The following is a 17,133-nucleotide window of genomic DNA, read 5'->3' as shown; positions in this document are numbered from 1 at the left end:
CCATCTCTGAGCGCATGACGCCCAGGGATGCCTCATTCTAAAAGTCTCACCCTGGTGGCTCTGGGTCCCCATCCATCCTATGCAAACCCTTTCGCCTAATTGCATTTTAGGGGGAGTGGGGATACCTCCTCCCCCCCCCCCAGCTCGGTGATTCAAGGTGGCATTTGAGAGGAATGGTTCCCTTTAGCATAGCCGACAGCTAATTTGTGTAAAGTTTAATTACAGCGAGCATTAATTAACTGGCAGTGTGTTGCAGTACTAAAAGGAAGGCCATCTGTTCCCAGAGAAATTGTCACTCTCTCCAGTCTCCGCCTCCCCCCACACCCCGGATTTCAGCCTTAATAATGTCATCGCTGTGGAGGTTCTTACATCGGAGGCAGCATGCGATGAAGTCACTGCAGGAGGGATCCATTCATCATGGAAGACAAGGAGAGCTGGCAACTCGCATAGGAACCACCTTCTCGTGTATCATACAAAGGAGTCTATGGATTGGGTCCAACTATCCCGAGTAGACCCACTAGGTTGCATCAAGGCCAGTTCTACTCACAGGTAGACCCAGTGGAATGAACGGGCCAAAGTAAAGGCAGTCCATTAAATTCAATGGGTCCTGCTCTCAGCAGTACTTGATGGGACACCACCCATTGAAACCAATGGACCCAGGTCAGTCATAGGGTTTTGCCCAACAAAGTCCTACTCAGAGTAGACCCATTGGAATTAATGGGCATGACTAGGGCCATTAATCTTGGCGGGTCTCTTGTAAGTAGAATGTAGTTGGAGAGAAGCCTAGGAAATTCTGCATGAGAAGCAGGCGATCCTACCCCTAATGATCAAGTAAGATTCCAGTCCTTATTGTTCCAAGCGAAAGGTTGCCTCCTGTGTTTTGAACTGGCTGGACGCAGAGAAGAGGTGGGAGGATCCAGTTTTGGAACCCCCAGGGGAAGAAGGCTCAGAGTCCGGGGAGGGATGGTGGGATGACTGGAGAAGACTGGGGTGGCAGAAGCTGAAGAGGGAACAGGGCTTAGTGACATAGCTGTCAACCGTCCCTTATTTGGTGGGAAACTCCCTTATCCCAGCGCCATGTCCCGCTGCTGTCCCTTATTGATGATGTCCCTTAAATTTCCCGGGTTTCAAAGGAAGCAGCTCCTCTCCCTCCCTCCCTGCCGGCCAGGGAGGAGGGAGGCTCCAACTGTGTTGCTCACCCAATAAGGAGTCTAAGAACGACTGGGGGGTGGAGCTTGCATGCCTTGTGCCGATCAAATCGGCCGCGTTGCCTGGGGACTCGCCTTTGCTCAGTGCTTCCCAGCGCAGAGGTGACGGTGGTTTTCCTTGCTGCATCCCCTTTGCTGTGCTGTGGGAACCACCGCTTGAGGCTTCGTTTGGTTGCTGGCTGGGCTTTCTGCCTTTGGCTCGGAGGGGCTCAGTAGTTGAACATACCTGTGCCTGGAAAATCCCTTATTTTGGCTGCTGATCCCTTATTTTCGAGGTTGCTGGTCCCTTATTCTCAAATCTGTAAGTTGACAGCTATGGCTTAGTGAGCAGGAGGAGTCTGTGGCAGAGAGCAGTCCAGAATCAGAGGCAGAAGCAGGAGAGACCAAGAGGCAGAGATGAGTCAGGCTAGTGTCACAGCATCCACTATGGAGAAATTAAATCAAAACTTTAGACTGAAGTCCATACCCTGTGGATCTGATCTTAATCTGCAATGTAAAAGGTTTTCCAAGTTTGTTTTGATGCCACGTGGAAGACTCAACATCTGCACATAGCATTTGTCTTGGAAGAAAACTCTTGATGCTTGGCAATAGTTTTTCTTTTTCAAATTTTCAAAGGTTGGTTAAAAAAAGAAGAGAGATTCAGAGAACGAGAAACAGAGAAATGGACAGATCATTACACCCCCCTGCAAGTTGTCCTCCTCTTCCATACAACTCAATTCTGCTCTGACTCACCATTTATTTGAAATGACTCAGCGGCATCCCTCTCTTCCCCCCACCAACCACGCTTGCCCACTCCTTGAGGACATCTCTGGGCATCATCTTTACAGAGAAGCAGCCAGCGCCAGCCTCCGTTTGCAAGCATCTGACTGAACAGAGGAGGCGACCCAACTGCCCAACACTTTTGCGAGTGCTCAACTCCGATGGAGATAATGAATGGAAGGAAAGGGCTCCAAGGAGAGGACTGGTTTTTGCAGCCTCCCTTTCTGAACTCGTTCCCGGTACTTTGGGGGAAGAACGCTCACGGATCCAAATGTGGGTGCCTGACAGCTGAATACAGGGCAAGCCGCAAAGGCTCCTGCTTAATGTCCATCGGCAGGGAGTTCCAAAGTCTAGGTGGTGCCTACATGAAGGCGTGGCTCCTTGCGAGTGCGGAATTAATAAATGCTTGCAAAAGCATTGTGAAGTTGCACTCAGCTGCTTTCCCTGATTGGCTAGATGGTTTCTCTTTAACAGTGCTCTATCCCTAGAACAATAGGATCCAGAATGCAGCAGTCTGATTGGTCCGCAGGAGCTACCCAATCCAGCTCCAGGTGGAAGTGAATCAGTGACCTGATTGGCCTGCAGGAGCAGCCAATCAGGCTTCTGGAGGAGGTGAATCCGCAACCTGATTGGCCTACAGGAGCAGCCCAGAATTAGCCAATCACACGGGGCCCATTATTTAAATAATGTATACATAGCTAGATGTTTTAGGGAAAGTTTCATTCATTGCTACTATGAGCTGAATAAAGAGCATGAAATTCACACTTGACTCCGAGTATGTTTCAAGTCTCAATGTGGTTAATAATCTCTTTTCTCTTTCTCCCCCACAAGAAACACTCTGTGAGGTGAGTGAGGCTGAGAGACTTCAGAGAAGTGTGACTGGCTCAAGGTCACCCAGCAGCTGCATGTGGAGGAGCGGGGAAGCGAACCCGGTTCACCAGATTACAAGTCCACTGCTCTTAACCACTACACCACACTGGCTCCCAGGTATCGAGTTCATCAAAATGGTGTTGAATTAATTAAACTGGGGCAAGCTTGTTTTCTCCTGCTCTGGAGGGTAAGACTTGAACCAATGGATTCAAGATTTCTGACTCAACATCAGGAAGAACTTTCTGACAGTAAGAGCTGTGCGACAGTGGGACAGTCTCCCTCGGGAGGTTGTTGACTCTCCTTCCATGGAGGCTTTTAAGCGGCGCTTGGATGGCCATCTGTCGTTGAGCTTCCTTCCAGCTCTACTATTCTACCCAGTGCTTTTTATTCTGGGGGGGGGGGGAGCAGTGGTACGCATACCCCTAAATATTTTGTGAATAAAAGTTTGGCCTCATTGAGGGGTAGTATTTCAATATGAGTAGGAAAATGAGAGTACCCCTAAACATTTTTTTTAAAGAAAAAAGCACTGATTCTACCCATTCTAAATATTTTTAATTGAGTTTTGAATAAATGCACAATTAATGCCACTGTTTTGAATTTTATTGGGTTCTTCTTCTTCTTTGGCAATCCCTCGTTGCCAAGTAAGATTGTCTTTTATGAGCACGGTTTTAACAGTGAGTCTGTAAGGGACTGTGGAGGCCAATTCTGGATCCACACATCCTTCCACAGTGGGGACATTGGTTTCTGGGAGGGAGTGGATCCCGGTGAGGGTTTGCCAAGCGTGCCTTCCTCTTAGCACATTTCTCCCTTGTGTCCTGAGTGTCTTCAAAGCCCACGACACCTTTGGTAAAGGCTGTTCTCCATTTGGAGTGCTCGCAGACCAGTGTTTCCCAGTTGTCGGTGTTTATACTACATTTTTAAAGATTTGCCTTCATAAAGTCTTTAAACCTCTTTTGTTGACCACCAGCATTATGCTTTCCATTTTTAAGTTCGGAATAGAGGAGTTGCTTTGGAAGACGATAATCAGGCATCCACACAACATGTAGTTGATGTTGAAGAATCATCGCTTTGACAATGGTGATCTTTGCTTCTTCCAGTACAATGGCATTAGTTTGCCTGTCTACCAAAGTGATGTATAAAACTTTTTGGAGACACCATTGATGGAATCTTTCAAGGAGTTGGAGATGGTGTTTATAAGTGGTCCATGTTTCACAGGCATACAGTAAGGTTGGTAGTTATTAGATGGTCGCGCGAAGCACTATTCTGAATAATGCTTTTTATAGGGTAGGGGGCACCGGGTGTGAGGTTATGGAACCAAGGGGGCAGTGGCCCAGAAAAGTTTGGGGACCATTGCTCTAAGCTTTAAAGTACTTCCTTTTCCTAAACATGATTTTTATTAAGTTTTCCATGTTTCATTACATTTCCATATCAAAAATCAAAAATCCACAACTTAAGACATTGCTTAAATAAAGCATCAACCTCCTTCCCTCCTTCTAATTGACTTCCACACAACTTTACCAATTTCTTCAAGTTTCTATATCCACTTTTTTACCTTATGTCAATCTTTTAGCATTCACCTCTTATATGTAAATCAGCTCCTTGTTTTCCCATTACCAAACATTTCAACTCAAACCTACAAATGTTTTCAACTGTTTGCAATTTTCTTTCATATGGAGTATAAATTTGCTCCAGTCCTTTTGAAACAGTTCATCACGCTGATTCCGGATTTCCCCGTCAGCTTTGCCAACTCCACGTATTCAACCATCTTTATCTGCCAGTCTTCCAATGTAGGTCCTTGCTGCTTCCATTTCTGGGCCAGCAGTATTCTTGCAGCCGTTGTGGCATACGTAAACAAATTTACATCTTTCTTTTGAATTTCCTCATCAATTAGCCCCAACAGAAAAGCCTCTGGTTTTTTTTACTGAAATTGACCTTTAAAGTACTCCAAGCTTTTCTGCTAATTTCAAAGGGACTGTGTAGCCACTCCAGGAACGTGGCCATGGTGCAGGGACTCTCCCAGCCACATAGCTGTCAACCGTCCCTTATTTGGTGGGAAAGTCCCTTAACCCAGCGCCGTTTCTCGCTGCTGTCCCTTATTGATGATGTCCCTTAAATTTCCCAGGTTTCAAAGGAAGCAGCTCCTCTCCCTCCCTCCCTGCCGGCCAGGGAGGAGGGAGGCTCCAACTGGGTTGCTTGGCTGCATTGCTCACCCAATAAGGAGTCTAAGAACAACTGGGGGGTGGAGCTTGCATGCCTCGTGCCGATCAAATCAGCCGCATTGCCTGGGGACTCGCCTTTGCTCAGCGCTTCCCAGCGGAGAGGGGACGGTGGTTTTCCTTGCTGCATCCCCTTTGCCGGGTTGCTGCGCTGTGGGAACCACCACTTGAGGCTTCGTTTGGCTGCTGGGCTGGCTGGGCTTTCTGCCTTTGGCTCGGGAGCTGGTTGACTAAAATCCCTTATTTTGGCTGCTGATCCCTTATTTTCAAATCTGTAAGTTGACAGCTATGCCCAGCCATCCCTCCAAGTACGCCTTGCTCTGAGGAAGGACCCCTTTCCTATCCCTCCCATTAATAGGAAAGGAAAACATCCCCCAACTCCCTCCACAAATGTGTATTTCGTGCTTCGGCTTCCTAGCGAAAACCCAGTTGTGGATGGAGCTCTAGAAAGGCTGGAAAAGCTTTGCATTATGTGTGTTTGTGAATATGGGGAGGGGAGAGAATATCAACTCCAGCCACTGTCCCCACTGTTGAGATAACTAGGGACGCCGCGAAACAAACTGCTTTTAATTAGAGCAGGTGCACACTGCCAAAGACACCCAAGAGAAACAGCAGCCGCTTTCATCCAGGGAGGCCTTCGGAACGAGGAAACAATCTATCGGGCTGTTGTGGTTGTTTGCTAGCGATGGAGGCGAAGGGATTTTATTTTGTTTCCATTCTAACGAGAGACCGCCTAACTTGCACCAAATATGGTACGCTATCCTTCGAAATCTGCACTTTCCTGGATTTCGTGATGCCAAGTAATATATACAGAATTGCACAGGCATTGGGGGGGGGGGCGGGTTGCTTGCACAAATCTGCATGTTAGTCAAAGGCATGCAAAATGTATCTTTGCACAGATATGGTGATGAACTATCATGAGGATTTGGGTTTTAAAGGAAAGGTGCAGAATTGTGGGAAACGGAATAACAGAGTCATTGAGTTGGAAGGGGGGGTCCAGCCCCCTGCAAAACAGGAACCACAGCTTCAAAATTCCTGACAACTGGCCCCGCAAACCTCTGTTTAAAAACCTCCAAGGAAGGAGAGTTTGCCACCTTCCAAGGAGTCCTTTCCACTGCCAAATTCTTGCTGATGTTTTGTTGGAATCGCCTTTCTTGCAACTTGAATCCATAGGTTTGGGTCCTCGCCTCTGGAGCAGCGGGGGGAAAACCAGCTTTCTCCATGAAAGAGCCCTTCAGATCTTGGAAGATAATAATAATAATAATAATAATAATAATAATAATAATAATAATAATTTATTATTTATACCCAGCCCATCTGGCTGGATTTCCCAGCCACTCTGGGTGGCTTCCAACAGAATATTAAAATACAATAACCTATTAAACATTAAAAGCTTCCCTAAACAGGGCTGCCTTCCAATGTCTTCTAAAAGTCTGGTAGTTGTTTTTCTCTTTGACATCTGGTGGGAGGGCGTTCCACAGGGCGGGCGCCACTACTGAGAAGGCCCTCTGCCTGGTTCCCTGTAACTTGGCTTCTCGCAGCGAGGGAACCGCCAGAAGACCCTCGGCGCTGGACCTCAGTGTCCGGGCGAACGATGGAGGTGGAGACGCTCCTTCAGGTACACTGGACCGAGGCCATTTAGGGCCTTAAAGGTCAGCACCAAGACTTTGAATTGTGCTCGGAGACGTACTGGGAGCCAATGTAGGTCTTTCAAGACCGGTGTTATATGGTCTCGGCGGCCGCTCCCAGTCACCAGTCTAGTTGCCGCATTCTGGATTAGTTGTAGTTTCCGGGTCACCTTCAAAGGTAGCCCCACGTACAGCACATTGTAGTAGTCCAAGTGAGAGATAACTAGAGCATTCACCACTCTGGCGAGACAGGTAGGGTCTCATCCTGCGTACCAGATGGAACTGATAATCAGCGACGGCTCTCTGGCCCATTGGGGCAAAGAAAAGAAAAAAGATTGCCACCCCTGCTTTAAAAAAGAGTCAAACCTTTTACATTTTCTGCTAGAATCGGATGCCAATTGCTTTCAGGGTCACCCCTTCCTGATGGGATGAAGCCTGTCAAATTTCAGGAAGAGAGGTGATTCCAGGTGGATGCTTTTGCAGCATCGTTTGCAAGTGAAGCTGATCTGAGTCTTGCTGCCCCTTCCCCTTCCTCCGGCTTCCGTAACTGATGTGGGAGACTCCATTAATATTCCTTTCTCTTTCCTACTTCCATCTCCTCCTTTGACTCCTCGCAAGTCAAAGCTGCCAGCTAATTAAGGTCTGCTTTTGTGCATCTCCTTCTCCTTCTTAAAAGTCATTCCAAGAAAATTGCAGTACATCTGATAGCTAAGTAGGAAAGGATGGGGGAACCTGATTGGACGGCCCCTCCCTGGGAGAGGCTGAAGAGGGATATGTCTTGTATTCTGAGTGGCCCTCGATGAAGAATTATAATCTAGCTTCAAGTGGGCCGATCAGGAAGTCAGTCTGGATAGCGTAGTACCCCTGGCTTCTGCCTTCATCAAGTTGATCAACTGCTAACCTTTGTAAATGAGTTCATGAATGTACCAACAAAAGGTAAGTTCAGTGTTGTTCACAATACCAAGAGATGCTAGTGAAGTTGTAGATGGATGTTAATGAAGTTGTGGACAGGGTGTCGGCGTTTTGCACCTGTTTCGCCCTGGCAATCCAAATAATCAAGAGACCGCTGTTTGTCCCTGATGGGGCCCTTTTACTGGGGCTTGCAGGTAGCACACTCCCAAGGTAGCTTTCCTGGCTCCTTCAGTGGTCCAGTCTCAAAGCCTTGATGCGTATATTGATATTCACTAATAATAATTCAAACCAAATCTTATTAGAAATAACTTAATGCACTTCTAAATATTCAATTAAAGGGTGGCGCTGTGGGTTAAACCTAGCCTAGGACTTGCCGATCAGAAGGTTGGTGGTTCGAATCCCCGCAATGACGGGGTGAGCTCCTATTGCTCGGTCCCTGCTCCTGCCAACCTAGCAGTTCGAAAGCACGTCAAAGTGCAAGTAGATAAATAGGTACCACTCCGGCGGGAAGGTAAACAGTGTATCCGTGCGCTGCTCTGGTTTGCCAGAAGCGGCTTAGTTATGCTGGCCACATGACCCAGAAGCTGTATGCCAGCTCCCTCGGCCAGTAAAGCGAGATGAGTGCCGCAACCCCAGAGTCGTCCACGACTGGACCTAATGGTCAGGGGTCCCTTTACCTTTACCTAAATATTCAATTAAATCAAAAATACATATCCATTATATGTGAAATGAGACTTACTACAAAACTTTATACAAATATACTTACATTTCATAGAGAATAGTATTTCTTGGCTTAAGCTTAAGAGACTGATTTGCTTAGCAAGGTTACCCTGTTTGGATCTGGATATAAACACACTCTTTCATTACTAATTTTTCAAATGCTTAACTCAGTCTTGATCCATTGAAATCAGACATTATAAGTTCATCTTAGGTTGGGTAGTCTCTGTGGCTTTGCGTAAGTTTTTGTATTTTTCTCAGGAGATTGATAAAGAATGCATAATTATTTTAGTGATTATTGTGTGTATATTAGTCGCCAACGTGTTGCATGAGTCGTACTGCTTCTATCTGCAACACAGGTTGCATTTTTTCTAACTTTTGTAAATGAAACACTTCAAAACCCAGCTTCTGGATGCATTTTGATGAGCGACCTCCCATTTAGACTGCATCACAGAATTGTAGAGTTGGAAGGGACCCCAAGGGGCCATCTAGACCAACCCGCTGCAAGGCAGGAATCTCAGCTCAAGCATCCCTGACAGATGGCCGTCCAAGCTCCAATGAAGGGAAGCCCACCATCGCCCAAGGCCATTCATTTCATTGTTGAACAACTCTTACCACTAGGATGTCCTTCCTAACATTGAATCAGAATCTCCTTTCTTGCCATTTGAGTCCATTCATTTGGGTCCTGCCCTCTCAGCCACCTCCTCTCCAGGCTCAACATAACCAAGTCCCTCAATTGCTCCTCATCAAGGCATGGTTTATTCCTGCTGCGTCAAAGTCTCTTCCCACACCGGTTTGTGAAATTTGGCTTTCATGATACGTTTTGTTGCCCTTATGTTTTCTAAATTCTCTGCTCTCCACTTGGAAAAATACCGTATTTTTTGCTCTATAAGACTCACTTTTTCCCTCCTAAAAAGTAAGGGGAAATGTGTGTGCGTCTTATGGAGCGAATGCAGGCTGAGAAGCTATCCCGGAAGCCAGAACAGTGAGAGGGATTGCTGCTTTCGCTGCGCAGTGATCCCTCTTGCTGCTCTGGCTTCTGAGATCCAGAATAATTTTTTTCTTGTTTTCCTCCTCCAAAAACTAGGTGCGTCTTGTGGTCTGGTGCGTTATAGAGCAAAAAATATGGCACATCCTTTGTACTGCTCCCTTTGATCCGGCATCCCCAAACTTGGCTTTCCAGCTGTTTTGGGACTACAACTCCCATCATCCCTAGCTAACAGGACCAGTGTTCAGGGATGATGGGAATTGCAGTCCCAAAACAGCTGGAGGGCCGAGTTTGGGGGTGCCTGCCTTTGATTTATAACTTTGATTACATTTTCTCTGTTGTTTGTTGGCATCTTTACATTGATAATAATAATAATTAAAACTTCGAAGAAAGGAAAAAACACAGAGAGGGGGAGGGTAAGAAGCTTGGACACTGTCAGGGTTGATGGGAGTCAAGAAACCAGCAATATAGAATCATAGGCTTGCAAAGTGGGACACCCAAGGTTCATCTACTCCACCCTCTGCAATGCAGGAGTTGCAGCAAAAGAATCACCTTCTGGGCAAGAGATTTTGGGCACAACATACAGCTTACAGCTTGGGAGAAGTTATGGAATTGGGATTTAAAGTTCACGGCATGTTACACGCTGCAAGAAAATATATATTAGCAAATTAGCAAAAGGGACGCGGGTGGTGCTGTGGGTTAAACCACAGAGCCTAGGACTTGCCAATCAGAAGGTCGGTGGTTCGAATCTCTGCGATGGGGTGAGCTCCCATTGCTCGGTCCCTGCTCCTGCCAACCTAGCAGTTCGAAAGCACGTCAACATGCAAGTAGATAAATAGGTACCGCTCCGGCAGGAAGGTAAACGGCATTTCCGTGCGCTGCTCTTCTTCACCAGAAGCGGCTTAGTCATGCTGGCCACATGACCCGGAAGCTGTACGCCGGCTCCCTTGGCCAATAAAGCGAGATGAGTGCCGCAACCCCAGAGTTGGTCACGACTGGACCTAATGGTCAGGGGTCCCTTTACCTTTACCTTAAATTAGCAAAAATGTACTGTATAAAACATGCTCAAATGTACGCTGGAATTGTAAGGAAAAAGAAGGCACCTTTGACCATATGTGGTGGAATTGTAAGGCAGTAAAAGGATTTTGGGAGATGATATATAATGAGTTGAAAAATATGTTTAAAACCTTTGTTAAAAAGCCTGAAGCCTTACTTTTAAGAATTCTAGGTGCCAAAATCCCAAGGGAGCAGAAAAGACTATTTATGTATGCGACCACGGCTGTGCAGATGTTATTGGCCCAGAGATGGAAAGGAGATAAAGTCGCTACCAGAGAAGAATGGCAGATGAAGTTGATGGATTATGCTGAAATGGCTAAAATGACCAGAAGTTTCAGAAATCAGGAGGACCAAAATGTTAACAAAGAATAGAGAAAATTTATAACTTTCCTTAAAGACCATTGTAAACAGTTAAAATCGTTAGTAGGATTGGAATAGCACTTGTCGTTTAAGGTTGAATTCTGGACATTAATGGAAGAGGGTAAAGGGTCTGGATGATCATAAAAGATGCGGGAGGAATTGACTAATAATAGGACCCACAAAGGGGAGGGTGGAAGTTCAGGAGATTCCTTGGAATCTTGTTTTTATGATTTATGTTGGATATATCTCTGTAAAATTTTAATTTGAAAAACCAACCAACCAACCAACCAAATAAATAAATAAATAAAATAATCACCTTCCAGCTGCCGTGTTTTGGCCAGGTGCCAAATAAATACTCTCTGTATTTTCTGATCCTCATCAGAAAGGCCCCCCTTTTTGCCACTGACATTGCGGAGCAGAATAAATTGCGGCAATCTCCTGCACTGTCATTATTTCCTATCCATTCTCTCTCCCACCCCCCACCCCTGCCCCACGGGTCAGTTGTTTGCCTTCCTTTCTGGTTGCCAAGAAGCTCTGAGCAGAACTCCCGTTTCGGCCAAACTTTTGGGGTTTATCACTGTAACAGAGAAACCGGTCATTCTCTCTCCCTCCCCTCCCCATATTCCACATCCTCCTCCACATATTCCACATCCTCCTCCACATATTCCACATCCTGCTCCACATATTCCACATCCTCCTCCAGCCCTCCATGGCTGATTATTGCCCCTTCCTTGGTCATTGCAACAGGAGGGACCACACCTTCCTCATTCTTGGTTTTATTATATTTTTCAGAACCGGGAAGGGAGTTGCTGGGGGAACAAGAGGCAAGCTCGTTGGTCCACGGCGGTTCTGGCTTTGCTGGGCCACGGGGTCCGGTGGCTGTCCCTCGCGGCCCCCTCTTTCCACAGCCTCACCGCTTGCAAACGGGTGACCACCATGACCCTCTGCATGCAGAGAGGGCAGGTCTTGCTCCTGGCTTGGGTGATGTGCCAGAGGTCGATGCACTTGCTATGAAATGCATGCGAGCAGGAAAGGACCTTCAGGCTGTCCCTCTCAACATACTTCTCCAAGCAGATGGCGCATTCCTGGTACCTGGAGCTGGGGAAGGAGAAGGTGAGCAGCTCCCCCCTGTTTCCTTGGAGGTGGAAACTTCTCCCCACCTTCCACCTGTGGCACCTCAAGAGGTATTTCTCAATGAGCAATGCGGCTATCAAGGCAGACACCGGGATGCAGAAGAACCAGAAAGTGTGGAGAAGTGAAAGCTGAGAGCAGGGCCCGGGCAGCTGGATGTGACACCTGCAGGGGTGCGAGGAGGAAATTTGGGTGGTCCCAGAAGCCACCTTCCAGGTAAAGTGGAAGTATTCGGGCATCAGGACCACCGAGCTCAGCTTGCCGGCGCCATGAAGCCGCTTCAGGATCCTGGAGGCCACATCTGTCGTGAACACAGCAGGGATACGGATGTGATGCATGGTGTCTGGCTCTCTCACCATGCTCACGAGCGTCTGGGAGTCGACGTTGTAGATGATGGCAGCGTGGAAGCCAGCTTGCTGGGCGTGGAGGACCTTGGTGGTAAAGGAACAGTTGTATCGGCGGATGAGCACTATGAAGGTTGAGGAGGCATTGGGCGGACCTTCGATGGGGTGGCAGGCGTTTGCGGGGCTCGCTTCGACCAGGGACCCCGTGAGCCCTTCCGTGGGGAGCAGGGGCCCAAAAAGAGCGGGCAGGGCCCTGAAATCGAGGCTGGGGGAGTCGTGGCTGTGGACGGCGCGGATGAAGGCTCTCCCCGCTTGGACTTGGAGGACCAGGAACATGGCAAGCACGCGGGAAGGTGGCGGAAAGAGAAGATGCATAGCTGGTGGTGCTTTCAGAGATCTTAGGGCTGTGCTGAATCCTACCACGAAGGTCAACGCGACTGGGGCTGGCTTGAAGGGGAGCTTTGCGAGTCTCTAGAAGAGGAGCCGTTTCCTCAAGATGTTGACCTGCGTTTCCATGAGACTGAAGCGTTGCGGCAGAGGTGAGAGGTAGGTCTGACCAGGTGCTTTGCCCTTTTCCTCTGCCCTCTCAACAGGCTGGGCCTGTTGGCTTCTCCTAAATGACCCCAGCCACTTCCTCCAAGTGGCCTCCTAGAACTTTCTCCCTGGCCCTTTGTGACCTCACCGTCTTGCCTTTCTCGACCACCACACCTGTCTCTCTGCTCTCCCCTTGGCTTCTGGGAGTTAGTTCACTAAGCCCGTTCTTCTTGCAGAGCTGCAAATTGACTCATCTCCCATCCCAGGACTCTGCCCAGTTCCCCCCCTGGACTGGCAGAGGACACACCTGCAGCGTAATAATCTATCATTTATACCCCGCCCATCTGGCTGGGCCTCCCCAGCCACTCTGGGCGGCTCCCAACAGAACACCAAAAACACGATAAAACACCAAACATTAAAAGCTTCCCTAAAGGGGGCTGCCTTCAGCTGTCTTCTAAAAGTCGGGTGTTTCCTTGACATCTGATGGGAGGGCGTTCCACAGGGCGGGCGCCACCACCGAGAAGGCCCTCTGCCTGATACCCTGTTACTTTGCTTCTCGCAGGGAGGAAACCGCCAGAAGGACCTCAGTGTCTGGGCAGAGTGATGGGGGTGGGGATGCTCCTTCGGGTATCCTGGGCCAAGGCCATTTAGGGCTTTAAAGGTCAGCACCAACACTTTGAATTGTGCTCGGAAACATATTGGGAGCCAATGAAGGACTTTCAGGATTGGTGTTATATGGTCTCGGCGGTCGCTCCCAGTCACCAATCTAGCTGCCACATTCCGGATTAGCTGTACATTTCATACCCTCCAACATCCCTCAGATGGAAACAGGGGCATTTCTCACTCACCCCCCTAACTGACCCTTCAAAAAAAAAAAAGGTAAAGGACCCCTGACAGTTAAGTCCAGTCATGAACGACTCTGGGGTTGACTAACACAGACAATTCTTGCAAGCAATGTCTGCTAATGCATTTTTGTATGTTATCTTCACCAGAATATGTATTTTTATGCATGCTTTCCCCTGTTGCTGTCGCTACATTTAGCTACTATCCCAGCTCTTCCCCAGACTCAAGGAAGCCTTTAAAAATTAAAACATGGAGAAAATCCAGAAAGCTAAAAAACATACAAAAGATAATAGCTAAATATCAATTACCGTAGCAGAAACAAAGCAATACAAAAGCAAATCTGTTAGAACGCAGATAGCAAAGACAGCCCAATACTACAGTGGTACCTCGCAAGACGAATGCCTCGCAAGACAAAAAACTCGCTAGATGAAAGGGTTTTTTGTTTTTTGAGCTGCTTTGCAAGACGATTTTCCCTATGGGCTTGCTTCGCAAGACGGAAACGTCTTGCAAGTTTGTTTCCTTTTTCTTAACACCGTTAATACAGTTGCGACTTGACTTCGAGGAGCAACTCATAGAACGCGGTGTGGTAGCCTTTTTTGAGGTTTTTAAAGACTTTGGTGATTTTTGAAGCTTTTCCAAAACTTTCCCGACACCGTGCTTCGCAAGACGAAAAAAATCGCAAGACGACAAAACTCGCGGAACGAATTAATTTCGTCTTGCGAGGCACCACTGTATTTGAAAGTCCTTTCCTTAAAAAAAAGCCAGTCGCCAAAAGCCTGTCGGAATAAAGCAGTCTTCACTTGCTGGCAGGAGGAGAACAAAGAGGGAGACAGTCTAGTTTCTCCAGGCAGGGAGAGAATTTTTGTAAACACTGTGTTATGTACTAAGCTTGGATCCTAGAACAATAGACAAGTAGGATCCTAGAATGCAACAACTGATTGGCTTGCAGGAAAAGACCAATCAGGCTCCAGGAGGAAGTTAATCAGCCTATGAGGCAGGTAGAATCGTAGAATGCCACAACTGATTGGCCTGCAGGAAAAGACCAATCAGGCTCCAGGAGGGAAGCAGAACCAGCCAATCAGACGGGACTCATTCTGTAAATAATGTATATAAAAGCCTGAGGTTTGGGGGGCAATTCAATCACTGTTTTACAAGCTGCAATAAAGAGCATGAAATCACTACAGGACTCCGTGTATATTTCACACTGGTCGGTTGGATGACTGCATCACAAAATTCGGAGAAGTGGCATGTTTCGGTTCTCATAGTTTCAAGAAAGTTCAAGAAAGGTTGGATGGATTCAGGTTTTAAATGTGAACTGAGTCAAATTTCCCTCCCCGATGGGGATGTTCTATGGGGTGAAAGCAGGAGTTTGCGAGGCAGAGGTGGTTTGCTTTTAAAGCTTCTTCCTAAATGTGCTCCACCACGTCCCCAATCCGTTCCCATCCATCTCCTCGCATTACGGAGAGGGTGTTTGATTTCTTCAGCTGTCAGGAGCAAAACTCTGAACTTTTGTCGGATTACCCCAGAGAGCCGTATTTGCAGCTTAGCTGTTTGGTCTCTCTTTACAAAAGTGCGAAAACACCTGAGGGGGGAGGAGAGGAGACATAACGGGATGGAGAAACACACTGTGCCGAAACAAAAGATGTTTATGCGGAGGGAAGGCAGGGGAGGGAACAGTCTAGGCTGGGACTGCAGGGAAGGAACAAAAGGCTGGAAGCAAAATAGGACAATGGAAGGATGCAGAAAATGATTTGCTCGAAAGAAGAGGTCCTCCAGGAAATAAGAAGGGCCTGCCTGCTGGACCCACATCTAGACCCACATCCTTTCCTCAAAGTGGCCAACCAGATGACCCAAAGGATCTTGGAGGGGGTTGGACTACATGACCCTCAAGGTCCCTTCTAATAATAATAATAATAATAATAATAATAATAATAATAATTTATTATTTATACCCTGCCCATCTGGCTGGGCTTCCAACAAAAAAACTAAAATACAATAACCTATTAAACATTAAAAGCTTCCCTAAACAGGGCTGCCTTTTGATGTCTTCTAAAAGTTTGGTAGTTATTTTTCTCTTTGACATCTGGTGGGAGGGCGTTCCACAGGGAGGGTACCACCACCGAGAAGGCCCTCTGCCTGGTTCCCTGTAACCTCACTTCTTGCAGTGAGGGAACCGCCAGAAGGCCCTTGGCGCTGGACCTCAGTGTCCGGGGAGAACGATGGAGGTGGAGACGCTCCTTCAGGTATACAAGACCAAGGCTGTTTAGGGCCTTAAAGGTCAGCACCAAGACTTTGAATTGTGCTCGGAGACGTACTGGGAGCCAGTGTAGGTCTTTCAAGACCGGTGTTATGTGGTCTCAGCGGCCACTCCCAGTCCCCAGTCTAGCTGCCGCATTCTGGATTAGTTGTAGTTTCCGGGTCACCTTCTAAGGTAGCCCCACATAGAGTGCATTGCAGTAGTCCAAGCAAGAGATAACCACAACATGCACCACTCTGGCGAGACAGTTCGTGGGCAGGAAGGGTCTCAGCCTGTGTACCAGATGGAGCTGATAAACAGCTGCCCTGTACACAGAATTGACCTGCGCCTCCATGGACAGCTGTGAGTCCAGAATGACTCCCAGGCTGCACACCTGGTCCTTCAGGGGCACAGTGACCCCATTCAGGACCAGGGAGTTCCTTCACACCTGCCCGCCACCTGTCCCTCCAAAACAGTACTCCTGTCTTGTCAGAATTCAACCTCAATCTGTTAACTGCCATCCATCCTCCAACCGCCTCCAGACAACTCTACAATTGTGTGATTCTGTGATTTGAGGAGCCCCAAAGCAGGACCTGAGCGTGACGCCACACTTCCTAGCAGTGGATATCCAAATGTTTACTGCCTCTGGCAGTGGAAGGAGCAAGTTGCCACTCTGCTCAGCGATCATGGATAGGTTTATCATCCTCCTTGAGTTTCCCTAATCCTCTTTTAAAGCCACCCGTCAATGCCTAGTGCGGAACGAGTGCCGTAGTTTGACTCTGCACTACAAGAAGAAACGCTTTCTCTTACCTGTCCTGAATCAGCTTCACTCGATGTGCACCAGTTCTAGAGTTGGGAGAGAGGGAGGAAAACGTTCCTATATCCACTTCCTCTCTGCACACATTCACCATGCCCCCTCTTAAGGGACCCCCCCCCGCTAAGCTAAAAAAAAACCCAAACAAGAAACACCACCCCCCAAAAAGAAAAGGTAAATGACCCCTGGGCGGTTGTTGTTGTTTAGTCATTTAGTCGTTTAGTCGTGTCCGACTCTTCGTGACCCCCTGGACCAGAGCATGCCAGGCACTCCTGTCTTCCACTGCCTCCCGCAGTTTGGTCAAACTCATGTTAGTAGCTTTGAGAACACTGTCCCACCATCTCGTCCTCTGTCGTCCCCTTCTCCTTGCGCCCTCCATCTTTCCCATCATCAGGGTCTTTTCCAGGGAGTCTTCTCTTCTCATGAGGTGGCCAAAGTATTGAAGCCTCAGCTTCAGGATCTGTCCTTCCAGTGAGCACTCAGGGCTGATTTCCTTCAGAATGCAGAGGTTTGATCT

General features: G+C 47.7%; 1 protein-coding gene across 1 annotated transcript; it reads right to left on the bottom strand.

Moving 5' to 3' along the window:
- Positions 1-11,474: 11,474 nt before the first annotated feature.
- On the bottom strand, positions 11,475-12,936 carry LOC308467206 (E3 ubiquitin-protein ligase ZNRF4-like). The gene has a single exon (XM_080988662.1). The coding sequence runs from the start codon at positions 12,562-12,564 to the stop codon at positions 11,503-11,505; it is 1,062 nt and encodes a 353-aa protein (XP_080844788.1). The 5' UTR covers positions 12,565-12,936; the 3' UTR covers positions 11,475-11,502.
- Positions 12,937-17,133: the final 4,197 nt, after the last annotated feature.

Source organism: Podarcis pityusensis, assembly GCF_964106645.2.
Source record: "Podarcis pityusensis genome assembly, chromosome: 18".
NCBI lineage: Eukaryota > Metazoa > Chordata > Lepidosauria > Squamata > Lacertidae > Podarcis > Podarcis pityusensis.
Note: the sequence above shows the minus strand (reverse complement) of the source record. Positions and strands in the feature narration are given on the sequence as shown.

What these genes read in the sequence shown, in the direction of transcription:
- LOC308467206 (XM_080988662.1), bottom strand. Translation starts at nt 12,564, where the DNA reads ATGCATCTTCTCTTTCCGCCACCTTCCCGCGTGCTTGCCATGTTCCTG.